Below are 26,553 nucleotides of genomic sequence, written 5' to 3'. Positions count from 1 at the left end.
CCTCTTTTCTTCTAAAGAATTAATTAAAGAACAAGCAGAGATTACACCTTTGTCTCCACTTAGGTTTTGGTACAACTGTTTATCCTACACTGTTTTTTTTTTTTTGTTTGTTTCCATTTTTTCTTTCTCTCTCTTCCTGCTCCCCTCCCACCAGAAAATGCTTATTTATGTGAATATGCATTAAATCTAGACATTTGGTGTTAGAATTACTCAAATAATGAGCAGGCCCTTTTATCAACAGACTTGGATTATGGGGCCTATGAAGTTTCCTTCCTTGTAAGGGCCTCCTATTGCAGTTTGGGTAAATCCAAAAACCCCAAAACCCACCTGGTTTCTCTTTACTTGCTGACTCTATAGAGCTGGACAGAGGCTCATCCCTGCCCATAGCTGCTCAATGCTGGCTTTGGTTCCTGGTCTTTAAACCTTATAGTTAAATGGAAGGTGTTACAGACTTCTAAATTCAAACAACACACTAGTTAAGCTTGTTATTCTGCTCTTTATTTCATGTACAAAATCAACAAAAGATTCATTACATTTTCAGTATGTAAAAAAAAAAAAATCTGTATCAGGAAGGCCAAGGTTTAGACTTTAATACACTTAACTACTTAACTACTTCCTCAGACTAGCATACACATGGCAAGTTGCAGGCAAAATACATGAAATAATAAAATGCCAGGACTACTTCTTGAATGTGCCCACACTGTACACACATATCTCACTCATCAGCCTGTGAAGCCAAATTCCTGGCTTCCTAGCTGTCTGATAGCAGGAGTGCTGAGTGACTGCCCTCACTTGTTTGTTGTGGGAAGACAGGGGCACCAGCCAGCCCTACCACTGTCCCTGGCAGTCTGGGTGACCTCCTAACCGGGTACAGTGCCTCTCTGGCACTAGCACTTAGCTTGCACAGCTACAAAGCATGTGCTATAAAAAACATAAGCTACAGCACAACATTGAATACCTCTTCAAAACTTCCTTTGCTGTCTTCTACAGCAAGGCAGCCAGCCTACATCGCTGCCAACCTAATGCTACTTTGTGATACTCCTGCTCTAGAATGATGGCATAAACAGCCCTATCTGGAGCAAGGACCTGTTTCACCCCCACAGCTCAGTAAAACTGGCAAGGCAGCATCCCTTAGCAAGAGCAACTTCACAAGGTGTATGACAAAACACTTTGGCTCTCAGTGATGGCATGTGCCTAGCCTACATGGTATTTGGGTACCACTGTCACTGCCTGTGTGACAAAAAAAAGGGGTGGTTGTTGGGTTTCAACCCAAATCTACCTTGAGTCTTGTCTCATCAGCACCTGGGGTGTTACCCATCAAGGAGATGGTGATCTGTGGACCTGCTCTGTATGCATGTACCAGCCCAAAGTCACTTTGTCCCCTGAGAAATGTCAAACATAGCTCTAACTAGAGGTAGGGGAGCATGTAGATTGACCGTATTGTTCCCTGCAAGCATCAGTGCTGCTCTTAGCAGCATTCACGGGGAGCACTGACACACAAGTAGTAAAGGGTGGAGAGCAGAAAGGGTGCAGAATTGCCAAGGGGTTGTGGGGAGTAAGAGCAGGCTGCTCAGCATTGCTCTGTGTGGGCTGCTCACTGGTCTGAGCAGTCAGGCCTCCATGCTGATGGAGACACTGCTTTGAAAGGACAATGTGGTAGCCCACTTTCTTGGTGACATTCACTGTTATTAAATGAGGGTAGAAGAAAAGCACCATCAATTTGGGTGGAAAGGAGTTCTTTGGGGAGCCATGGATGGTTGAGCTTCTGTTAATGTTTCTTACCTATCACAGATAGATTGCCTCAGGGCCTGACATTCTTGATCTCTGGCTGGTGACTACATTCAAAGCATGCCAGGGTGGTCCAGAAGTTCATCTGTCAAATGCCTTACTTTAGTTTTGGAAGACCAAAGTTCTTTAAGACATGAATAATACTGTTCTTTGATAGCTGACTGACAATGAGGACCTTTTCTTTGCTGGAGTGTGAGAAAAGTAAAAATATTTTAACCCAGTCAACAGTGGAGGCTCCTGTATGGTATGGAGCAAAGTGCATCTTTTTTCTCCCTTGCTCCAGGGGAAGGTTTTGACCTCCAAATTTTTGTTGCTTATTTTCCCTTCCCCTACAGACAACACCAAGAAGGGCATCCTTCCCTGTTCCTCTATTGCCATATCCAGGTTAAGGACTAGGTTTTCAGTTCCAAAATGACACGGCATAGCAATGATTCAGGGAGGCCTCAATAAGTGCCCCATCCCTTAACCAAGAGTACAGGGAGGAGTGTGCAACATTCCAGGAAGCTGAGTCTACAGAGACAGTCACCCACTGCCCTACCCTACTTGTCCTGCCCACTACAGATGCTTAGCCCTATGCTGGCTTAAAAAGCCCAGCATGGCCTCATTACACCTGGGAGTCTTAACAACAGCATCAGCAGCAACATTGGTATTATGCAGGCAAAGACTTGCAGAACTGCAATGAGTTTGTAGTTTGGTAGGTACTACTTTAAAATTGCTTATCAAAGGGTTAAAAAGCTGTTAAACTGTGCTGGCTGGTTGGATCACAAGAGTTATTACATTTGTAACTCGGATAAAGGATGAAGTCACTGAGGGCAAGTAAGACATGGGTGTAACATTGTAATATGAGTGTAATCACGGTTGCAGGGAGTATTTACACCTCATTCCTGGGGAACATGTACACAGGAGTGCAGCGCACAGCGTAAAGACCCTCAACTAAATCGCTGGAAATTGTTGCTTGGAGGAAAGGAAGGGGCTGTGCTGCTCGGGCATACCCACTGTACTTTCTCCAGCTGTCTAAGAAAGATCCATCACAGGACTCTCCTACAGCTGGTAGAGTAGCCCATGAACCATGTTTGCATGGCTAGCTCTCATGCTAATGCCTCCTAACCAAATTCCTTGAGAACAACTGCCATGTTACCCTGCATTATTGCACATATATCTAAATATAACCCAAAGATCATTTTCTGAGGAACAAGTACTGGCAGGTCCTAAGTACTGGCAGGTCCTAAACTGGAGATGGGAATGTCTGATAGTTCTCACGTGCTGCACCATCTCTTGGCTGTAGTTCGTGTCTCCTTGCTTACACCAAGAGGTCTTAATAGAAAAATGCAAAAGTTGGACAGAGCTGGGCATCTGAAGGGAAGTGATTTGTAGTGCTCAGATTGCAATCATGTACAGGTTTGTGATGTAGTGTGGCCTGCTGGGCTGCCCATGAGGTGAGAAGAATTGAAGTCATTCAGATATAGCAGATATTACAGTGATGATCTCTTCAAAGGCATCTCTGGTGATCCTGATGTCATTCTCCTCCTTTTCTAATGAATGAGGGAGTCTACCTCCCTCCACTCTCTCTTGGGAAAACCAAACTGCAGGCAAGAGTTCAGGTAGGGCCTTCTTGTTGAGGTCTTTCTATAACAAAATATGCCTAAAATGCCTAACATGCATAAATTTTTTTTTTCCTTTTTCTCATTTGCTCACATAGAGGTGAAACTGTGATTCCTGTTTTCTTTAGAATCCTTCACCACCTTTTTTAATTGCCTGATTACCTTTCTCCATTCCTTCTTATCTGTCTGTTCCGACTGTGGAGCAAACACTTTTTCAAACTGCAAAATGCGTTATAACTTTCCAAAATATTGGTCCTGCATGTATTTCTTTCACATAGAGAAGATGTGTTCCAAACATCAGTTCTGTGTTGCTGAAGTTATTTTCCACCTTTGCTGCAGAGACACTAGAAAAGAAAGAGCAGAACCTAGTGTTATCCCTGTGTCATGAAATTTCTGAAGTTACTTCAGTTTCTTTTAAGGTGGCAAGCTGTAACTGTTGTAGATCAGAAGCTGCTACCCATATTATTAGCTGGCCCTGCTGGGAAAGGGAAAGGGTAGCAAGTGCTGGGAGAAAAGCTAGGCAGACAACTGGGACAGTGACCATCTTAGCCACTTCAATTTCAGCCCCTAATAAACACAAAACAACACCTTGTGAAGCCACAACTGAGGGGTGCAGTATTTAAATCTCCTTCAGTGAGGTTACTGAAGTTAATGCATATGAGTTCAAAATAACAAGATTGGGCAGGAACAGTTTTCATGCTGCGGACACGTCATACATGATCTACACCTTTCTTCTGTCTTGATGTGCCGTGAAGTCTCTTGGTGGCTGTTAAATGTCATCTCCAAGCCCTGCTAGATATTGCCCTATGTAATCAAGTCTCTGAAACATCTCATTCATTGGTTTATGAGCACAGGTAGAAAATGAGCTAACAAAAATTCTTATTTTACTTAAATTTTGGTAACTCATGGAGGTATGTCTTCAATATCCACATTCACTCTGATATATTTCATTCTCATATGCTTATCTTGTGCTGCATAATTTTTACGACAAGATCCAGAAAGCTCCAAATGAGATACCTCCTTCTATCACCTTCCTCTTGTAACATTACAGAGCTCAGGTGCACTTTTCCTGCAATCTTTTTCCTTCTAGTTTTGTCTTCTAGGATGCAGGTTGCTTTGTTTCTCTTTATAGTATTTGGTTTACAGTTTTGTAATCAATGAAACCCAATTTAACAGAAAACTAATGTTTTCATGTTGTATACATGTTTAGTATTGACAAAACAGCAGCTGTAAATTAAAAACAAAATGAGGTGGAAATAGAATTACACTTATCTAAAGCTAAGCATTCATACAATTTGAAATTTTGGTTGCCAATATCTGCATAAATTGTGTTTACATTATGTGCTGTATCTGGTGATATCAAAGAAAATGAGAAAGCTAGGTTAAAGTGTAATATTTGTGTGATTCTTAAATAACTTTTAAAAGGCAACGGATAATATACTTCTTTATAATCAGGTACAGATTCAATAGTATTATTCCAGAACTCCATCCTGTTTTCAGCAGATTACACGATCTTCAACCAGATATCAATATTGATTGAATTCTTCCTGGTTCTTTAGGAGTGAACTATGGCCTACCACTCCCCTAATTGAAACCCAGGTTATCACAATGAGTTCTTGTCAGGAAAGCAGTTCCTCGTTTCTATGACTGTAAAATGCATAAGAAAGAATTAGGTGGGCTTTTTTTTTCTTTTCTTTTTTCTTTTTTTTTTTTTTTGAGAGGCAAGAAGATTCAGCATTGGCTTTATTGAAACCTTTGTCTGCATACACTGTGTGAGAGGTACAGAAAAAAAAAAGTAACGTGGTTTTAAATTTTCCAGCTATTACAGAAAATACACAACAAGATAATGCTTTCTGGGCAGTAAGAACCTAACTACATAACTGCTACGTTAGGTCCTCCACATCTTAAATTACTAGAGACACAAAAGTAATATCAGTAAAAATAACCAGAAGTTTAGGAGATTGCTTTCTGTTAGAAAGCTGCTGTTTTGTAACGTAGGGTATTGAGTTACTTGAAATAGAAATGCAACATGAAAAAAAAATCTTGATCTACTTAATAATTAGTACAGAGATTCATATGGAAAACAAACAAAGGAAAAAAAAGCACAAGGCAGCAGGGTAAGTTTGCCTCCCTTCTAGTGAAATTCCAGGAAGACAAAATAAAACAACTACATGTTCATAGATTTCCAAACATTAACAAATTGCTTATGGCTGTATAATAAGTGCAATAGGAGGTAGTATGAGACACTATTTCAATAGACTTTAGCGTTTTAGGAGGTAAAACACATGGTCAAAGGAACCGGTTCTTAATCCATATTCAGAGCTGAAAGAGGAGTCTGTGTTACTTCCTCCTCTTCAAAATCAATTTAAACAGTCAAAATAGCTTTAAATCGGCAGATTTCGGTTTGGACCACAAGAAAACCCTCTAAAGAATCAGACATAGCCGTTGCCGTGACATTTACGTTTAAAGGAAATTTTTAATTTGCAATGAAAAACAAAAGTTTCTCTCTTGTGAGGTCTCTCCAGCAGCAGCACACGGGATTTCTGGCTTCTCCTTTATCTCAGGGCGCGTGTCCGCGGCTGGAAACTCTCCCGAACGCAAGTACCTGGTCTTCTCCTCCCTCCCCGGGGAGATGGGGCGATTTGGTGGCAGAAATTCCGAGGAAAATACACTTTTGTTAGTCCAAAGAAACACAAATCGAGCACACCGAAGGGCTCCCCGGCCGTGCAGCGGGGCGGGCTCTGCAACGCACCAATCACCGCGCGGCTCCTCTCTAAAAATACGAGCATCTGACCCACGCCAGCCCAATTGTGTTCGCCTGCTCCGCAGAGGACGCCGCCGCGATGTCCGAGACCGCTCCCGCCGCCGCTCCCGATGCGCCCGCGCCCGGCGCCAAGGCCGCCGGCAAGAAGCCGAAGAAGGCGGCGGGCGGCTCCAAGGCGCGCAAGCCCGCGGGCCCCAGCGTCACCGAGCTGATCACCAAGGCTGTGGCCGCCTCCAAGGAGCGCAAGGGGCTCTCCCTCGCCGCGCTCAAGAAGGCGCTGGCCGCCGGCGGCTACGACGTGGAGAAGAACAACAGCCGCATCAAGCTGGGGCTCAAGAGCCTCGTCGGCAAGGGCACCCTGGTGCAGACCAAGGGCACCGGCGCCTCCGGCTCCTTCCGCCTCAGCAAGAAGCCCGGCGAGGTGAAGGAGAAGGCGCCCAAGAAGCGGGCGGCCGCGGCCAAGCCCAAGAAGCCGGCGGCCAAGAAGCCTGCCAGCGCCGCCAAGAAGCCCAAGAAGCCGGCGGTGAAGAAGAGCCCCAAGAAAGCCAAGAAGCCGGCGGCTGCTGCCACCAAGAAGGCTGCCAAGAGCCCCAAGAAGGCCGCCAAGGCTGGCCGCCCCAAGAAGGCAGCGAAGAGCCCGGCCAAGGCGAAGGCGGTGAAGCCCAAAGCTGCCAAGCCCAAGGCAGCCAAGCCCAAAGCAGCCAAGGCAAAGAAGGCGGCGCCCAAGAAGAAGTAAAATATCCTAGAAGAGTCCTGCTGTACATATTTTGTTATCCAACGGCTCTTTTAAGAGCCACCCACACTTTCCCTAAAGGAGCTGAGGCACCGAAGTCGTCGGTCACCTGCAGCAAGGATCCAGAAATTCGTAAGTCGTCAGAGGTCAATTGTCTTTTTCCCCTGCGATTTCTGAAGTGAACCCTAATGAGCATGGTATAGCGCGGCGGCTTTAGGGAAGTGTAGACTTTTGCATCTTTTGCCAAGTAATTGGTTTGACTGCCATGACGAAATGTTTTATAATGATTTGATAAAAATCGGATGTAACTTTTTTAAGTATATATTTTGTAACAAAAGTAATGGATTTGCCAGGCACGCTACTACTGAGCCATGTCTACTGTATTGTATTATTTCTTAAAATGCCTCCTTAAATGCTTCTGTGTGCTACGGGGGGAGGAGGGGAGGCTTTTCTTACCGCCCCGAAAACAGCCCTGAGCTCTCCAATTCCTTTTGTCCCCTTTGAGAAAGAAAAGCAGCTTTAGGTATTGGAAAAGCCCGCCCTGACCAAGGATTGGCCAGCGCCGAGCCCAGCCCGCTGCCCCCTTCCCCCTCCCCGCGCGCTTCCCCGGAGAAGATCGCGGCTGGTGCGGCGGCTGCTGCCGCTCGTAAGGAAGGAAAACGCGGAAGGGGGACGGGATGGAGGCGGGACCTGACACCGAAATGGGTTGTTCTCGTTTTCTCCGGTTTAAGAACTAAACGTATTCTGTCTCGTCCCAGGAAGAACTTGTTTCGGGAGAACGTTATGGCACGACTTTGTTAACGAAAACATGGAAAGCGTTGCTACTATGGCCCAAACAAAAATACCGATAATAAACGTATGAAAAAAAAACAACAGCACGGGTCGAGTAATTCATGCAACTGCATAACTGTATTATGGATTACTGAGCTCTTTTATGATTTTGTGGGTGGCTCTGAAAAGAGCCTTTGGATTATCGTCTCCAGGCACTACAACGTGCAGCTTTTCCGTTACGTTCACTTGGCCTTGGCCTTGTGGCTGTCGGTCTTCTTGGGCAGCAGCACGGCCTGGATGTTGGGCAGCACCCCGCCCTGCGCGATGGTGACCTTGCCCAGCAGCTTGTTGAGCTCCTCGTCGTTGCGGATGGCCAGCTGCAGGTGGCGGGGGATGATGCGCGTCTTCTTGTTGTCGCGGGCCGCGTTGCCCGCCAGCTCCAGGATCTCGGCCGTCAGGTACTCCAGCACGGCCGCCAGGTACACCGGGGCGCCGGCGCCCACCCGCTCCGCGTAGTTGCCCTTGCGCAGCAGCCGGTGCACGCGGCCCACGGGGAACTGCAGCCCGGCCCGCGACGAGCGCGACTTGGCCTTGGCCCGCGCCTTCCCGCCCTGCTTCCCGCGCCCAGACATCGCTCCGAGCCGCTCCGCTCAGCAGCCAGCGGCAGAAAGCAGCGCGCAGCCAGGGGCCCTTGGCTACACCCCCGCTATGGCCCGGAGCCCCCGCGCTGATAGGCTGGCACGTAGGGCTTCGCCGGGCAGCCAATGAGGGGCCGAATCCAATTCGGACCAATAAAAGACGGCTCTAGAGGAGGGATGACGCGAGGCCGCACACTGACCAATGACAGGAGGCAGAAGGAATGCTGCTCATTTGCATAGGGGAGCTATAAATAAATGGCCCGCGGGCGCTTCCCCCCACGTTCGTCTTCCTGTTGTCAGCTGGGTGGAAGTCGCTCTGTGAGACGGTCCTGCCGCGAGCAATGCCCGAACCGGCTAAGTCCGCGCCCGCGCCCAAGAAGGGCTCCAAGAAAGCCGTCACCAAGACGCAGAAGAAGGGCGACAAGAAGAGAAAGAGAGCCCGCAAGGAGAGCTACTCGATCTACGTGTACAAGGTGCTGAAGCAGGTGCACCCCGACACGGGCATCTCGTCCAAGGCCATGGGCATCATGAACTCCTTCGTCAACGACATCTTTGAGCGCATCGCCGGCGAGGCGTCGCGCCTGGCGCACTACAACAAGCGCTCGACCATCACCTCGCGGGAGATCCAGACGGCCGTGCGGCTCCTGCTGCCCGGCGAGCTGGCCAAGCACGCCGTCTCCGAGGGCACCAAGGCGGTCACCAAGTACACCAGCTCCAAGTAAGCTGCCTCTGCAGCCCGTGCCAGACCTGCTCGACCCAAAGGCTCTTTTAAGAGCCACCCACCTTTTCAATAAAAGGGCTGCATAGTCACATAAGGAGGGGTGGCGGGGACGATTCAAGATGTTATTTAGCGTGATCATGCGTTATAGAGTCATCTGAAGTTACTGTTAAAACTAATTACAGTGAAAAATTCCTAGCTAGTTTCGTGTACCAGGAAATGAAAACTTTTTTTTTAATATAAAAGTATGTGCAAGTAATGTCTTTATTGTAATGGAAATAATTTTCTTTTTTTTTTTCTGTAGGTGAAATTCTTAACCGTTTACTTTTTCACTTTTGTTTTAAAAATTGCGTATTTATTGTACAATGCATTCTGATCAATTTCCTGTTTCAGTTTCCCTATGGTTTTCACGTATCTGCTGCAAATGTAAGGAAAACCTTTGCGTAGATTATTAGCTCTTGAGATAGAATTCAATTTGCTTTATTGTTAACGGAAACTCTGTGTACGGTGTTGTAGCTGCTGTAACGACGTCTACCGCTTGAGGGTGCCTCAGTCAGTATGTATTTTCAGAGTTGAACTGAAGCAGGTGCCCACAGTGCACTGTAATGTAAAAACTTAAATAGTAACAATTGCTTTCTTGATAAACTGTTAATCACTGTTACTAGCTACCAGCCTCCACATCTAAAAAAGCATACAATGGTTAATAAAATACAAGTTTTTTTCTAAAAGTTACTTATCTTCAGTAATTTTCTTCTGTACGTGTGAATTTTGCTGTAGTTTGCACAGCTTCTCCCTAAATCTTCTTTAGGAGAGAATATTCCCCTCATAAATGCCAAGTGAAGATGAATATTATTTCATATGTACTTCATGTTTCCTATATTTATATCTCAGTTACAGTGAAACGATTAAGAACTTCAAAACTAGCTACTGTGTATCATGAGCTTATTTTAGTTACTGAGCAGCCCTGAAGTCTTTCATTACCCAAATCACTGTTTTTCTGAATTTCCCCATCACATATATTCTTGGGTAATTAGACATTGCTGCAAATGCAGATCTGAGCCATAAAAATCCTCTTCCCCAAATGGATCTGAATAATCCTTAATTCCAAATATTAACTTATGGCCTCATGCTTGGCCCCATACAAGGACTGCCGAACCCCAAAGTCAAGCTTTCTGGTACTGACTGACTGTTGTTTGGTAGTGCTGGTACAGAGGCAGGCACTAAGTCTCTTACATTGGTCATTAATGTACTGGAATTAATTTCAGCTTGAAGGCTGATGGGGAATGTCTTGGATTGGATTTTGGACATCTGATGGTAAGAGCCACACTCCCTGTTCTGCAGTTTCAAACTGTGTCTGGAGATCCGCTCTCAAAGTGCCTTAGTATAAACTCTGAAATAGTTTTCATTTTCTGGGCCTCTCTATGCATCCAGTACTTAAAAGGATGAATAAAATATGCTGTGTTCCATTCTCTAGGCTCTTATGTAATGGAATATGTGGGTGGCTAGAGAGGGAATCTAGAAAGTATCTAAAAGCACTCATATTTTGACAGCGGTGATGATCATTAGAACAATTTGTCAGAAGCTATTATTCTTAGTAATCAGTTATGTAAAAGTCAAATTCATTCCTGTTGTCCTTAAATAAATAAATAAATAAATAAAAAGCTTAGTTTAAACTGCACCTATCACAGGAGCCCAGTGGTGCATTTCTTCCCCCTAACTCAGGAATCCACAAGCATTATTACAATCTTTCCTGTCTTTGTATGCTGGCTGCTTCATTTACGTAGCTTTCACATAAATTTTGTGTGATCATTCTTTCTGTCTCTCTATTTTAAGACTGTTCAGTATATACAATAAGACTTTCAATATGTGCAGTTCTTGCTGGAGTCCTGAAATTTGTCACCAGAGAAAATATTGGTTCTGATTTCTTCCTCCAATCTTAGTACAATATTTAAATCTCAGGAACATTATTGGGCTATAATGTGAACAAAGCATTTCAACCTTCACACATGCATCCTCAGATCTATTTGTAATCCAACCATTGCTCTGTATCCCAGTGCTGAGACCCAAGTCACTGTAAAGATGAAACCCAGCTACTGTGGAAAATGTGTACTTGCTTTTTTCACCAGCAGCAGTAGGATTTAGGCTGGGCAAGAATAGCAAACATAACAATTTAATTCCACAGGAAGATGAACATTGAAAATTAATCAAGACAATAGTGTGATTATAAAATCACATGATAGTGCATTCATACATCTTTCATGTCATTTAATATTTACTATTCAGTTCAAAGCAATTTTCTTTGTCTTATATGAAACATTTTTCTCGGATTATATTGCCCAGGAACTGTAGGGTGGCATAATCTTCAAATATATCATCCTAGGAATTGCTATAAACCATGATCTTTAAACAGGCCATTTATACTGTATTTTTTCTACTGTCTGGGCCTATCTTTAAAATATCTCTCTATTCACAGCAACAGAAATACAGGGTGTATATATATATATATTTATACAAATGTAAAAATACTTTTTATATATATATATATATCAGTACCTTCTTCTATAGGAAATGGTCAGAGTTATGCTGTTATTTATGCCTGTAGTGTATTATCAGCCACAATGATCTGTAAAGAGAACAATCTAAACAGTCAAAAAATGCCATTTTTTTTTTTTCAATAGACTAGTAGAGTTTGTACCATTTTTGGAAATACATACCTTCTCTAGATCAGTATACCCTCAGTAAATTTTATATTTATCAAACATTACGGGTTAAAAAAATTGGAACAAAAACATGCTGTTATTTTTTTGCTAAAGTTAAATACACCACCTAGAATAACAATGCTTCTCTGATTAACTGATGGGGTGCTAAATTAGAATAAGTTTCAGAAATGATAAACAAAATGATCGATGTCATAGACCTGATCCAAAAACTGAACAAAATACATGCCTGCTATAACAATTTTATACTATTTCATTTTTTGTTGTTGTTGTTGTTCGTTTTTTTTTTGAGTAAGTCAATATTTACTCACTAACTTATCAACTCGAGTTATTTGTCCTAATGGCCAGAGACTATTTATTATTAAAAATAGTGACGATTATTGCTATTTTAGTCTAGCCACTTTCTCAGAGACTTTATTTTCCAGTTTTATTAAGAAAGAGTGTATTTCAAAATAATTAGAATTAAGAGAGAAATTATTAGCAACAAGTATGGAAAAAGATTTGATCTTATTTATACCTTGATGTAATGTTTTTGATCAGTAATAAAAATATGCCTAGTTCAGATTTTAAATGAAAATATGGAGTCCTCAGCACCAAAAATGTGATCTCCAGGTTGTGCTGTATCCAAACACAGGGCAGCTCAAGACATGACACAAATCTTACTGCATAAAATGTCTGGAAGTAGAGAGGAATCCAGCTGGGAATGCTCCTTGTTTACATACATACAAGGAGAGAAGAAACATAAAGAGCAGGGCAGCTCTGTCCTTGGGGACAGGGTTCACAGAAAGAGAGGCCTACATAGGTTCAAAACAACCTCTGGAAGTCATCTGCTGCATTATTGTTTTTATTACTATTACTATTACTATTTATTACTATTACTATAATTTTGTAGCTGCAAGTAACTTGTACTTCATGACCCCTCCTCCTGCTTCCATCAGAGAGGTTTTAAAAATATTCCTTGTAAAAAATGACGTTGAAATTTAACTAAAAATTTAATTCCACTTATTTTTGACAAACACAAACACATGCACTACCTTTGTGCAGCATCAGAGGTATGAAGAAATGTATACCTCTCTTGTGTGCATTCACTTTTCCTTTTGCAGCAAGTAGCAACCACTGCGATGCCAACCCATTTGTTCTCTGTTCTGCAATTAGTGTTTTTTTTTTTTTTTTTTGATCATTACCAAAGGAATGAGATATCCCTAGTCTTTCTACATATCAGAATAGTTCCTTGGATAGGTCAGCTCCCGGTGTGCTCTGCACAAGACCAGGCTAACAGCACCGCAGGCAAATACGGTTGCCTGGGCTGAATCGAGCTGGCTCAAGAAGGCCAGTTTATTCAAATCTGTTTCACTCCCTGCACAGAGAAACTCGTAAAGTCTGCTGTTTGAAATCACTGATACAAAGCCCATGGAAGAATAGAGCTGGTCACGTGGTTGTAATGCACATTTAGGTCTTGGAGGAAAGAGCAGGCCAGTTACCTAAGCTAGAGCAGTTTTAGTCTTAACACTGCTACTTAAATGTCACAAAACCCCATGGAAAAACAGCTTGTGTCGTACTGCAGGTTTATAATAGAAACCGTCATTTGCACGTTTATTGATACGGACAAAAATCAGACATTGATGTGGTCTAAAATGCTGATAAAAACAATCAGAGCGATTAACCCTTCCGACAACACCACGAAGGCAGAGGAGTCTTCAGCAGCTCTTTAATTTTGCATAATTTTCCACTTGGGAACATTTGCATGACAGAACGGATGTCAGGGGAGGAAATGGTTCAGAGCTTAAGGAACAGTGGACATCGGGAAGCTTCAGAACAACGGGGGGTTATTTACAGATTTTATCTGCCCTTCGCGGAAACCCCCGACCCTTTTCTTGCACTTCCCAGGCGTCTCTTGCAACCACGGGCTTTTCGGAGGCTTGGGCCCCGAGTCCCTCCCCGCTTGTCGCCTTGCATCGGCCCGAGCCGTGCCCTGCTGGCTCCTCCGGCTCTTCCCTGGCGGCCGCCGGCCCCCTCCGCCCCGGGGTCGGACCGGTCCTCACAGCCCCGGAGCGGGCCCAGGCCGCCCGCAGCCCCGGCTCGCCCGGGGTGCTGAGTCCTCTCTGACTCCTCGTGGCAGGCATTCGATCCTTCCTCTTCTTTATGCCTTTTCAGGAACCAAGGTGACAGTACGGAAGCGACCGATAATTTCTCTGGGCCCTTTAGGCGAGACGCTGAGTGTTCACGCTCACCTTATAAGAAACGTTTTCAAAAATAAAAACAAAAATCCATCCACTTACCCAGTTCTGGAAGTTCACTTTTATGAAGCATCTCCACGGAAGTTTCTGGCTGTACAAAATGCATTTGAGGCCTGAGACCCTTCATGGTTCAGACCTCACGCAGCCCTATAGGCTTATTTACTGTTTCTAAGGCTCTGTTTTCCGAATATATGATTAGAAACTACAGATATATAACGCAAAAATTAATTATGCAACAGGGAACTAGGAGGGACATTTACAAGAATAATTATGAATATCGTATCCTCCATACCTTTGCATTTGAACTTTTGATCCCAGAATACTCATTTATAAGGTAAAAAAATCCCAAAGGTTGTTCTTCTGAAAGTCTCTACAGTATAGGAGCTAGAATTAAGGTCCTCTCACACAACATCGGGATGATCCAGGTGTACCCAGGGGGGTTCAAAGGGCCCCTCCTGCATTTCTGCTGCAATCCTCAGTGGCCGATACAAAGAGAGTTTCACACCGTGGAACAAACAGATGGGGAGTGGAGACTTTCCTCCCCCGGACTGGGAAAACATTCCCAAGTCAATTTAAGGAAAACTAAAGTCAATTAGCACCAGGTGTACAGATGTGTTAGCCCACATCTTTCTTGGGAAGTACCGGGGGGTAGAGGAAGGGAAATCTGAGGATCCTCGCTGAAGCCAGGAGAAAGACGCCAGAGGCAAACAGAGCGACACAAAAGAAAACGCTGAAGCTGCCATAAGGGCGCATTGCATCCCGCTGGAAGCCCGACAGCCCTTCTCCGAGCAGCCCCCGAAGCCGGCCGGGAGCTGGGAGCTCCCCGCGCGTTCCGGACCAGACGCGGCGCATCCGGCCGGGAGCGATGGAAAAACGAAACCGAAAGCGGCAGCAACAGCGCAGCGCGGGGGCAGCGGGGCGACGGCAGCCTTCCTCCGCCAGAAAGCCTCGGGCAACTCCGCCAAGCTACGTAACAGCTTTAACGAGCCGATATAAAAGGAAAGCACTAAGGGGCCTGAGGCAGGGAATGATAATCCTTCCTCCTGGGAAAGAACTAGGACTGCATGTTATTTTTTTGGTATGTTTTTATTTTGTTAGCGTTTTTTGTTTGCTTTCCTTCCCTCCCCCTGTTTGAAAATAAGTTGCTTGCGAGAGGCTCCATACCCCGCGCACATGCAGCCATCAAGGGCTGTGGGACCCTGGTTCCAGACCGGTGGAAACACCACAACCCTAGTAAAGCTCATGCAACACCCAGGCTGAACGCCTCAGCCCTGCGTTTGACAGGCAAATCAGGGCAAAAATAATACAGAATAATGCATTGATTTTATTATGTATTACCCTGTAGTTACAGCCATATGGAGACTTTACAGCAACACCAAAGTACATTTGCTAAGATATGTTGCAAAAGCTTAACACCCTGAAAGATCTGTTCTCCCACCCCACCCCAATCCAACCCTAACAAAAAAAAAAAAGTCACAAAAGTAACTATCACCACCCAGACAGGCAGTGTTAGGACAAACACAAACATGAAACAACTTACACATTTGCATCAGCATTCATTAGAAAAAACAAAACTACAAAGTATGACTCAACTCTTTATGAATTTTGTGGGTGGCTCTGAAAAGAGCCTTTTGGGGTTGTTTCCAGATCTGTCGTAAATGTGTTCACTTGGCCTTGGCCTTGTGGCTGTCGGTCTTCTTGGGCAGCAGCACGGCCTGGATGTTGGGCAGCACCCCACCCTGCGCGATGGTGACCTTGCCCAGCAGCTTGTTGAGCTCCTCGTCGTTGCGGATGGCCAGCTGCAGGTGGCGGGGGATGATGCGCGTCTTCTTGTTGTCGCGGGCCGCGTTGCCCGCCAGCTCCAGGATCTCGGCCGTCAGGTACTCCAGCACGGCCGCCAGGTACACCGGGGCGCCGGCGCCCACCCGCTCCGCGTAGTTGCCCTTGCGCAGCAGCCGGTGCACGCGGCCCACGGGGAACTGCAGCCCGGCCCGCGACGAGCGCGACTTGGCCTTGGCCCGCGCCTTCCCGCCCTGCTTCCCGCGCCCAGACATCGCAGCCACTCCGGGGAACACCGCACGCAGCGACCTGCCCGGGGCCGCCCCCGCCCCCTTATATTCAGCTCGGGCGGATCGCCGGCGGCGGCGCTGATTGGCTGCGGGGGAGGCAGAACGCCGGCAGCCAATGGCAGCGCGAATCCAAAGGCGTCCAATGTCCAAGTCCGGCGTTCGATGACGACACAAAGCCGAACTTCCAGCCAATGGCGGCGCGCAGCGGTGGAGCCGCTGCTCTGCATCGCGCCGCTATAAGAGCGGCTGCGGCGGGCGGGTGCGGCACTGCGCTGCTGCGAGGGGAAGAGAGAGGTGTAGTTTGTGGAGAGAGCGTGATCGCCATGCCTGAGCCGGCCAAGTCTGCGCCCGCGCCCAAGAAGGGCTCGAAGAAAGCCGTCACCAAGACGCAGAAGAAGGGCGACAAGAAGAGAAAGAGAGCCCGCAAGGAGAGCTACTCCATCTACGTGTACAAGGTGCTGAAGCAGGTGCACCCCGACACGGGCATCTCGTCCAAGGCCATGGGCATCATGAACTCCTTTGTCAACGACATCTTCGAGCGCATCGCCGGCGAGGCGTCGCGCCTGGCGCACTACAACAAGCGCTCGACCATCACCTCGCGGGAGATCCAGACGGCCGTGCGGCTCCTGCTGCCCGGCGAGCTGGCCAAGCACGCCGTCTCCGAGGGCACCAAGGCGGTCACCAAGTACACCAGCTCCAAGTAGAGCGCCGCGGATCCCGTTTTTAACCCAAAGGCTCTTTTAAGAGCCACCCATGTTTTCATTAAAAGGGCTTTAATTTCCGTTAAATATTATCAAGGGTATGTTCTCTGAACTTAAGTACATCTTCAATATGGATGACTAAATAGTCCTTGTGTTATAGCTATAATTTTGTCTGCTGGTCCTGACGGTTTGGTTGCAAACAAATTTATTGCTTTCTATGCCATAGTCATAACTTGATTTTAGTAACTTCTTTACCACCACCCTTTACTGCACTACTCTGGGCTACACTGTTAATTACTTGTGGCAGTTCTTGCATATGTGTGACACTGCTCAGTGAGCATCCCTGGTGTGTGCAAGGGCAGAAAGGGAAAGTCGTGTTGATGCTCAGTCCTTTGTTCTTGCTCCTGTATCAGCTTTACTTTAGCAGTAACGTACATAAGCAAATATACTTAAACCCCTTGAAATCTTTAACAAATCCAATAAGAAAACATTTATACTTACATTACACTTACATACTTACATACATTAGAGGAGATTATTAGGTATTTCATAATATTTCTCTATTCTAAGGTTGCTAATGCAAGACCATGGATTATTTTAGCGGGGAATAGTATTCAGATGGATGAGGTCTAGCATTGTTACTTTTTGTGATTTCCCAGCCTCTACTGCCCCCTGACGGGCTCTCCCGAGTTTTCTAGGCACCGTATGTTTTATAAGGTCAAGTAACAGATCTTATCTTCAGTGGGAAAACTGCAACAGCAGAATGAAAAAAGTATATATATTTAAGGTGGTCTTGAAAGGCATTATGCAAGCTAGGTTTACAGGACAGAGAGCATTGAAGAAGCCTTTCAAATGAAAAAGTGGGTGGCTCTGAAAAGAGCCATGAGAGTCACAAAGGATTGATATGGGAGCAATGTACCTGAGCTGGTGTAATGGGTGACCACTTTAGTGCCCTCAGAGACAGCGTGTTCAGCCAGCTCAAGCCGCATGGCTGTCTGGACCTTCCGCAAGGTGATGGGCAGTGCCTGGGCTGGCACAGCCGCCACCCGGGAAGAGTCCCCGGCCCACGACTCGCGGAGCCGGTAGGTTAAATCCTAACGGAGGAGGTTAATTGTCTAAAGAGGCAATTTAAGCCCGTGCAGCGTCGCTCCTCGTTGGCCGGAATGGCAGTGGACGCCGCTGCCGAGGGCTGCGTCACTCATTCATGAGAAAAACCATGGGCGGGAGGACCCTAGCCCATGGCCGGAGATGTTAGGGTATTTGTTACCCACGGATGTTACCGTTAAGGGGCTGTACGGTTGTTTTCCCGATGAAAATTGGGATGCAGCAATGCCAGGCAGTCTCAAAGTTCACTGTAATAAGCCTTCTGTGCTGGGACCCCGGAGCGCTTGGGCAAGGACATCAGGTCTTCCTTCTGCTGCGTCAAGACACAGTGCAGTGGTGTCCACCTCACGTACAGCATCGTTCACCCCTTTCTTATTGGATTACTGAGCCCGTCCCTCACAGCAAATAACCACAAATGAAGAATCAGAGAGGACAGCCTGCAGCAATCAGACTCAGGACTGAGTCACAGCAGGGCACTGACCTGCTTGCACAGCACCAGCCCCCGCTGCTCCCTCTCCTTCCCATTTTCCCCAGCTGTTTCCTCCTCAGTTCCCTTGAGTTTTAGGCCTGCACACTCACTCCATTGCCTCACATGGCAGCTACACCTGCAGCTCCAAGCTCCACACACGGACAGCCCGGCAGGAGGGATCTCCACGCGGGAAGGGAGTTCTCCAGCAGAGCTCCCAGCAGGAAGTGGCCCCTCACCCTGTGTGGCACGGGGCAATATGCATAGGTGGCACTCGGGACAACCCAGCACCGTGCCCTTCATCAGCCAATATCCTTCACTCAGCCCACACTAGGGGCAAGTATTCCAGGAGTCTTCCTACCTCCCATTCATCAGTAACACATTCTCATTTGCACAAATTATGCAGGAAATCCACCCTCTGCCTAATTATGAGCTACACATGATAGTTATCATTCATTGATTTTCTGTGCTATCATTAGCCACACAAGAACAAACTCATATGGGCCCAGCATAGATGAATAGTTAACAACGGTAGGAACATCTTGGCATGAGACGAAGATAAAGTGTGAAAGTGCCTCCTTTCCTCAGAACTATGACTACCATCACTGATGTGAGCAAATATTTTACCAAATAGCTTAACACTTTGATTTGCATATGACCCGTACCCTTAGAAACTCTCATTTATTACTATTATTATTATTTATAAGAGGAAGAGATTTTAAATTTAAACCCTATTATTTAATTTTGCAGACAAGCAATTGTCATCTCTCTGCCACTTATTGCCTGCCAAATACTCTCCCTAATAGACACAGGTGTGTATTACATATTGTCTGGGAGAGAAAGGTAAATGCCATGGAAAGAGATGGTAAAAAACATCTGGAATCAGCAACAGAAGGTTCACCAGGCAGCATAAACCAGTTTTCTTTTGGGAGTTCACCAGGCAATCACAAGCATAAGAAAACAAAAACATATTAGTCACCAAGGTCTGTTAGATGACTTGCTAGACGCATTGTGCTAAATTAGATGGAAAGCTGAGAAAGAGGAAGCTGAAATCATTCCTCCGGCATGGGTCTACCAACCTGATGTCAAAGGAAATGGGAATTTACTTAAGACAAAAAAGAAATATGCACATTTTAAAGACGCGGTTTTAGCACCCTTTTGTTCTCTTGAAGCACTGTCTTTCCCACAGGAACAGCACGCAGAGACACACAACCAGCCTGTGCTTCCCCTGGCCTTTTGTGTGTTTTCCAGTTTTACAGAAGAGTGGATTCCCTGAGCACAGAATGACATTTGGAAGAAGAGTTTTGGGTTCTGGTTCCATGGGAACCCTTATCCAGCAATACAGAACAAAAATGCCTTGTACACCGTGTTCACTGCGTAGAGGAAGATTTCACTCCAGTTCTGCTTATGCCTCTGCACTCGACAGGACTCTGTTCCCACAAGGAAACCATGCTTCGTTTTTCTAGGTCCTTTTCCCCCCTTTCCATTTGCCAGACTTGAAGGCAACTTGTGGCAGGATATCTTGGATTCTCAAGATACCTGCTGCTGGGTTAATATCAGGGTAGATTCCCCCTGATTTGTGTAAAGATGACCTATTGCTTACTCGGAACGACCCAGTTCAGGATTGCTGTTTGAATGAATATTGACTGCAAAGTATCATAGGTGTCAACAGTACTGCCCATCGGCCTGCTCTGTCTTTGTTTCCTCTTTCTTTCGCCTCTTCTCCCTCATCCACCTCACCCATCTGAAGGTGCCTCCTGTTCATTTTTTCTCATTTCCAGGAATCTGCTACACACCAGCACTTGTTCTCCCAGGGATGAACCATTTCTTCTCTACAGCATGCAAGCAAAGCCTGACATTATAAAACATGCAAAATCTACCTCCTCCCTGCCTCATCAAATGTGCCCACTTTGTATCCCTGGATTGAGGTTTTGAACTATAGCAACTCAGCAAAGAAATGTGCTGAACATCACTGTGGTCGGTCTAGACAGACAGGTGAAGCTTGTAGCAGGTATTAAGCACCAGAGAAGATATTTTTATCATTCCTTTGTCCAACTGAACAAAGAATAGATACCACCCTCCCCACCCTGCCTCAGTTGTCTGTGTGCAGTCAAGCACACGGGGGTGGATCTACAGCAAGAAAAGAATGGACAAAGGAGATAGACAGTGGCAGAGGTGACACAGTGATGTAAATGGTTGAATAGTTTAAGGAGAGACCAGAACCCCAGGGAACCTGTGAACCAAAGCTGAGCAGCACTGACCACCTGCCTCAGGTGCCCATATGCCCAGGAGATAGTTGCCAGCATCCTACAGGGAAGTGGATATTTCTGGTCACCCACACAGTCCTATGCAGTGGTCCTACTGACTGGTGACGTAGCCAGGGTAAGGACCCACAAGCCATGTTAGGAAGGCATCACCAAAAACAGGAATATCCCAGTGATTTTTGCTGGTACCAAGACTCATCCTGTGAATACTGGCCTGCATGTAGAGAAATCTTGCTAGGGAAGTTTCCAGAATGCTCTGTAAGGCCCATAACATTTATTTTTATTTATTTATTTATTTATTTATTTATGAGGGGGAAGGAGGAAACAGGGGATAGGGACTGGAGGAAAAAAGTTAAAAAGCTTATAGGAGGAAAACAAACAAACAAACACACACACAAAACAAACAAACAAACAAAAAAAACCCAACACATAACAACACAATACTATAATTCGCTGGGTATCACCAAGAAGGAAAGGACTACCAACTCCTGAAATACATAGGTTTCCCAACCTCAAAAAGTCTGGGAAGGAGCTATGAATACCAACTTTTCAGCATCTCATCTGTGTTCTCAGTGCTCATCTTGCAGTCCTCTGCTGCTCATATACCGCAGGCTACAAGGAGGAAGGGTAGCATAGATGTCTTCCTCCTCCTGAAGTATAGCAGCTGGTGGCACTATTCCCACCTGTTTAGTACTTCTTTCCAGAACTGATCAAAGATTTTCTCCTGAGCCAAGGCACCAGGCAATTAAGAAGCAGCTCAACCACACCACATCTGCCTGCACTGCCTACTGAAGTAGGAGACCATGCAGGACTTTGGAGTTCTGCAACGAGGTGTACTGTCACACATCTGCCAATTATTATTTCACCCTGACAAAACATATACCCACACTCCTGCAGGTGCCAGTTAGAAGTCAAAATTAACATCTCGTTCTCACAGTCTTGAAGTGCAAGTAAAGACTTGGCCAGGTGAACCAGCACTTTTACTGAGGCTGTTTGTGGAGTGGACAGCCTAGGACAATGCCTCCTCCTTCTCCAGAGTAAAGCTGCAGTGGAAGGGAGCCACTGTTCCAGCAGGGACAGGACAGACAGCAGTGGTCCAAACATGTAGCACTGGGAGATGCTGGATGACATGCGCAACGTGTGCTGCAGCAAAGAAAGTCAAGTTCACGTGGCATTGGGAAGTGATTTTTGACATGTTCACATTTGCCAAAAAGATCCTGAATGTTTGCCAGAACAACTAGAAATATTCAAATTCAGTATCAGTGATACACAGAGTTTCAATTCTGCACAGCCTTCTGGTCTCCAAACTGCTGCATACTTTTTCCAGACACGTCATATGCTGTGTCTCCTGTGACATGCCCAGCTTATTAAAGGAATAAGGTAAACGGAAAAAAGATGAATGGCTACTTTCTACTTGAATCTGCATTTCTGATCAGTAAATCTAAAATTTTTTAGAAATCATTGATATACACATATAAAGTAATCCAGAACAGTAGTATTTTCATATTGTATTTTTTCATTTCATTTTCATATTTCATTTTGTATTTATATCACATTGAAACGAAACTTTATATTGACTGATTGAGCTGAACTGACTCTTGAAATTATGCCTTAATTTGGAGCTTGGAATCTAGCAAAAACTACACATTTATTCTACTTTTTCTTGGAAAACATAAAATGCTTTCACTTCCTATTCTTGCAGACTTGCCTTGTTAGCCTATTCTCTACTTCTCTAGTCTTCATTGTTTCTTCCTATATTTCTAATTTTATTTTATTTTATTTTCATATTTTTACCTTGTCAGTAGCTCAAGTTCCATGCTACTTTTGTGCTGATTTTTTAATAGTCATCTTCCCCACATGCAACTTCTGTCAATTTCCACACTTGCTTTTAATCTTTCCTTAAAATGTAATTTTTTGGGGGGCAGGGAGAGTGTAATGATGTTGATAGTGCAGAACCAATTACCTGGAATGCAAGCTTATATGGAGGTACCAATGAAGTCAAGAGGGATAACTTCAGAGTGTAGAATAGAATTTACAATTGGAAAATATATATATATTACTTAATAGTTAATAACAAGTTTTATAAAATTCAACTTTTATATTAATTATGAGAAAATAGGTTGTATGCCCATTTTGGAAAAAAAAAAAAAAAAGTTAAATCAACAATTGCCGCAAAATCTTCAACTATTCCATCTTTTGTGTCTTGCTAGTGTATTTCTCAGGCTCTTTCGAAAGTAATTCATCAAATGATATGTAACTATAAGAAGCAATTGGCTGATGTTAGATAGCTATGCTGACACCCCTTTAATTTCAAAGGAAGCTGTGAGATAGAAATTGGCCAACAGCAACTCTATCTTTTGCGGGTTGACTGATAGCCCTGCTTGAAAACTTTCTTTTTTTTTAAAATTAGTAATCTTGTTTCTAGTTAGACAAAGTGGGCAAACCATCTTGTGGTTACATGGTTATACTACCTGGACAAGACTGAGAGTGCTGGGGATGTTCAGCCTGAAGATGAGAAGGCTCCAGGGTGACCTCACTGCAGCCTTTCAGTACTTAAAGGAAGCTTATAAAAAAGATGGAGGGCGACTTTTTGCTCAGGCGGGTAATGACAGGACAAGGGGGAATTGTTTTAAACCAAAAGAGGGGAGATTTAGATTAGATGTTAGGAGGAAATACTTCACTCAGAAAGCGGTAAAGCACTGGAACAGGTTGCCCAGAGAAGTTGTGGGTGCTGCACCCTTGGAAGTGCCGAAGACCAGGCTGGATGAGGCCCTGGGCAACCTGATCTAGTGGGTGGCATCCCCGCCCATTGCAGGGGGGTTGGAACTAGGTGATTTTTAAGGTCCCTTCCAAACCAAGCTGTTCAATGATTCAATACGTGGTCTGGAATGATCAAGGAGCTATTTCTCTTTTGCTTTGCATCAAACTAAAACTGAATGTTTGAAATCTGAATAATTTTGCAGGGAGTTCATTTTAACAAAAATGGAAAAGGTTGTATAGACCTCTTTAACTAGGTAACGGCAAACTTTCTGCCTCTGGCTATCATTTTCTTATATAAAGATAATACCGATCTATCTGAGAATTTTAAAACTCTATGAATAATAAAATCCTTTTATTATGGGGAAGAATCAGTCCCGGACACTGAGCAGTATGCAATAGTAACCCTTTCCTATCGAGATACAAAAGTTTTTTTTTTTTTTTCATGTAAAAATGTATTATGATTTATAACAGCAAGATAAATCAGTTTTTAAATAAAATCCCACATCCATAGCTGAAAAGTGTACCACAAACCATCCTAAGCCTGACAGATTTCCATTGCCTTGAGTGACTTTGTGACTTCATTTATTTTCTGGGTGTATCTGGACTACCCAAAAGTCAGAATTAATCTAAATGAATCACATATAAAAAGTGTTAATGAAATTCAGCATCAGTATAGATATTAGCTCCAAATTCACTTGATCTCCTTCTGTTGTTGCTATACTTTTGCATGTGATGCCATTCTGTTGTTTGTCTTTTGTAGAAAAAAGCCACTCGAATGCTACCACATCTCTTGGCAATTTCTCACACCGGGTACTAGCACCACTGACAATCTTTAAACTGTCCCCACTATTGCCCCAATCTACAAGAATGTCTGTGTGATATTATATTATTGAAAGAAGAATTGAAGAAAGTCAAATGACTGCATTTTCATAATATCAAATGATTTACTAAGGTCTCCTATTCTTTCCCACATTGTACTGCATGTTTCTGAACAAGTAACTCCTCTATCCAGCCCATCCTCAGAAATTAATTTTATACATATTCAGTTTATCCCACATCACAGACTCCTGGCTTGGAAAAAGAAACCGCACCCCCTACCACCCCCGCCACCCTGTTTTTTCTCATCTGCCAGTTCAAAACATGAGCTCCTTTTCATGTATGTGCGTGTGCATGTTTTGCCACTCTCTGACCTTGTAACAGGGGAAGGGAAATTTATGATAATAGGAACGCAACCTGGACAGGCCAAAAGAAGAATTTTCCAAAAGCTGCTATGCCCTCATTTCTTTGTTTAAGCAGTTTCCTCTATGACCTACAAAAAAAAAAAAAAAAAAAAAAAAAAAAAAAACCTGCTGGCTTTTTTTGTGCTGAGAAAACTGCTGAGAAAAGGAAAATCTGTGCTGTGGTTGTATGTTATTCCGTCTCATGTGAGGCCTCATAGCAAGACAAAAGCCTGCTGCTGCATCCTGTCTTCTCACCTTAGTTCTGTTTATGATCTCTTCTGCAGCAGCAGTTAATAACTGGAAGGCAAAGTGGGGGTTATTTTCTGTTTTCATGAGGGTTCATCCAGTACCCTCTGGACAGATGCTATCTGGACGGGTCCTGTTTGGATCCTATTTCTACAAGTCTCATGGACTATGGCACTGGCCATCTTGATCCATGCTTTAATGTTTACATACAGAGAAAAAAATATGTGCTGTAAGATGGAAGATTTGTAGCTATGCTTTACATATTTAATGCTGTGTTCCATGTATTCGTGGACAAATGAAATACAGGATTATAATTATAACTTGTATATTAAAATGAGAATGATATAGAGGACATGCCAACAGAAACATATCTCTCATTATAACCTGGACATTATTAAAACTCATAATACTAATTATGACTTTCGAGATCCACACATGATCTTCTAGAGTAAAGAAATGCTAAGAAGAAGAGGAGACAGCAAGTATATGCATATGAATTGAGAAATCTATTGGTCGTATTTACAAAACTTAGCAAATACTGTGCCATATTGAAATTCAATTTAGAAAGATGCACTTATATGCAAAATAAAGTTCTCACAGGTTATTTAACAGCATTCTTGACCTGAAATTTAAAAAAAAAAAAAAAAGGACATTTTAATGAGAAATAGTGAACTATTGTTGTATTGTAGAATTTCCTCTTTACGGTTTCCTTTAATCCCCTGCTCTAATTTACCTCAGTAGTACTAAGGAGATGATTGATTAAGCCACTGGATTTAAATCATAATATTAAAGAACTTCCTGCAGTCTAACCTGGCTACATTTTATTATTTGTTTTTCATAGGGAAAACATGCACATCACACTTTGATTATTTTTTGCTCAAGTGCTCTATTGGGCTGACGAAATGCCCTGAAGTACAGTACAAAGATAAGCACAAAAATAGACACTTGGTCTTAAAATCCAAAAATATGAACAAATGTGCCTATCTTGCTTAATGAAAAGAACTCTTTTGGAGAAAGAAACAGAAATATAATTAAGCAAAAGGTTAATGCAAGAATGCAGAAAAATAAAGGAAACAGGAAAAACTTCTCTATCTTCTTATAAGATGTTGAACATATCAGCTAATTGAAAAGACCTGGTTTTAATGTAAACATTTCTGGTGAAAGACATCTTTCTTTTACTTTTTATAAGCCCTGTGTAAAGCTATATAGGGCACTATGCCCGAAGGTTTCATTATTTTTAAGAGATGAAGCCGTATTACGGGAAATAACTCATAACCCAGTTTCAGAGCTCAGAGGCTACTTTGTGTTACTTGCTTCTTTTCAAAGCTAATTTAAGCGATGAAAATGACTCGGGATTACCTCCATTTTAGACTACCCTGATGAAAAACCGTCTCAGGAACACGAATCCGCTGCCAGTATGGCAGTGCTGTCAGAAGCAGAGTTGTAATTCAAAAGTAAAAATAAAAATCTTACTGTCCGGCTCTGCGTGCAATCCCCAAACTCAAGGATTCCAGCCTCGCACGAAAACCATTTTAACCCTGAGGCGAAAGAAACGCGAAAAGACCAAACTACCTTCTGTCCCCAGCACCGCCGTTAAGAAACGGGGTGCCGCGGTGACGAATTTTTACGAAAAACACACTTTTTCGAGGAGGAAGAAACACAAGCCGAGAGGCAGCGCCGGGCGGCGGGGCGGGGCGGGCTCTGCAGTGCACCAATCAGCGCCCGCTGCGCTCCCATAAATAAGGGCCCCGCCGCC

The 26,553-nt window shown here is 44.2% G+C and overlaps 5 protein-coding genes across 5 annotated transcripts; 3 read left to right on the top strand and 2 right to left on the bottom strand.

Moving 5' to 3' along the window:
- The first annotated feature begins 6,186 nt into the window (after window positions 1–6,186).
- LOC106045886 (histone H1.01) lies at window positions 6,187–7,759 on the top strand. The gene has a single exon (XM_013196651.3). It carries the CDS (start codon window positions 6,233–6,235, stop codon window positions 6,887–6,889), a length of 657 nt encoding a protein of 218 aa, XP_013052105.2. The 5' UTR covers window positions 6,187–6,232; the 3' UTR covers window positions 6,890–7,759.
- A 17-nt stretch (window positions 7,760–7,776) lies between these two features.
- On the bottom strand, window positions 7,777–8,371 carry LOC106045148 (histone H2A-IV). The gene has a single exon (XM_048061279.2). It carries the CDS (start codon window positions 8,287–8,289, stop codon window positions 7,900–7,902), a length of 390 nt encoding a protein of 129 aa, XP_047917236.1. The 5' UTR covers window positions 8,290–8,371; the 3' UTR covers window positions 7,777–7,899.
- A 20-nt stretch (window positions 8,372–8,391) lies between these two features.
- LOC106045096 (histone H2B 7-like) lies at window positions 8,392–9,745 on the top strand. The gene has a single exon (XM_048061276.2). The coding sequence runs from the start codon at window positions 8,637–8,639 to the stop codon at window positions 9,015–9,017; it is 381 nt and encodes a 126-aa protein (XP_047917233.1). The 5' UTR covers window positions 8,392–8,636; the 3' UTR covers window positions 9,018–9,745.
- Window positions 9,746–15,549: 5,804 nt separating this feature from the next.
- LOC125182478 (histone H2A-IV) lies at window positions 15,550–16,082 on the bottom strand. Its single transcript, XM_048061278.2, has one exon. It carries the CDS (start codon window positions 16,019–16,021, stop codon window positions 15,632–15,634), a length of 390 nt encoding a protein of 129 aa, XP_047917235.1. The 5' UTR covers window positions 16,022–16,082; the 3' UTR covers window positions 15,550–15,631.
- Window positions 16,083–16,200: 118 nt separating this feature from the next.
- On the top strand, window positions 16,201–17,155 carry LOC106045102 (histone H2B 7). Its single transcript, XM_013195432.3, has one exon. It carries the CDS (start codon window positions 16,228–16,230, stop codon window positions 16,738–16,740), a length of 513 nt encoding a protein of 170 aa, XP_013050886.3. The 5' UTR covers window positions 16,201–16,227; the 3' UTR covers window positions 16,741–17,155.
- The last annotated feature ends 9,398 nt before the right edge of the window (window positions 17,156–26,553 follow it).

This window comes from Anser cygnoides, chromosome 1 (genome assembly GCF_040182565.1).
Source record: "Anser cygnoides isolate HZ-2024a breed goose chromosome 1, Taihu_goose_T2T_genome, whole genome shotgun sequence".
NCBI classification, from domain to species: Eukaryota; Metazoa; Chordata; class Aves; order Anseriformes; family Anatidae; genus Anser; species Anser cygnoides.
The sequence above is the reverse complement of the archived record's forward strand: the minus strand, read 5'-3'. Positions and strand labels throughout refer to the sequence as shown.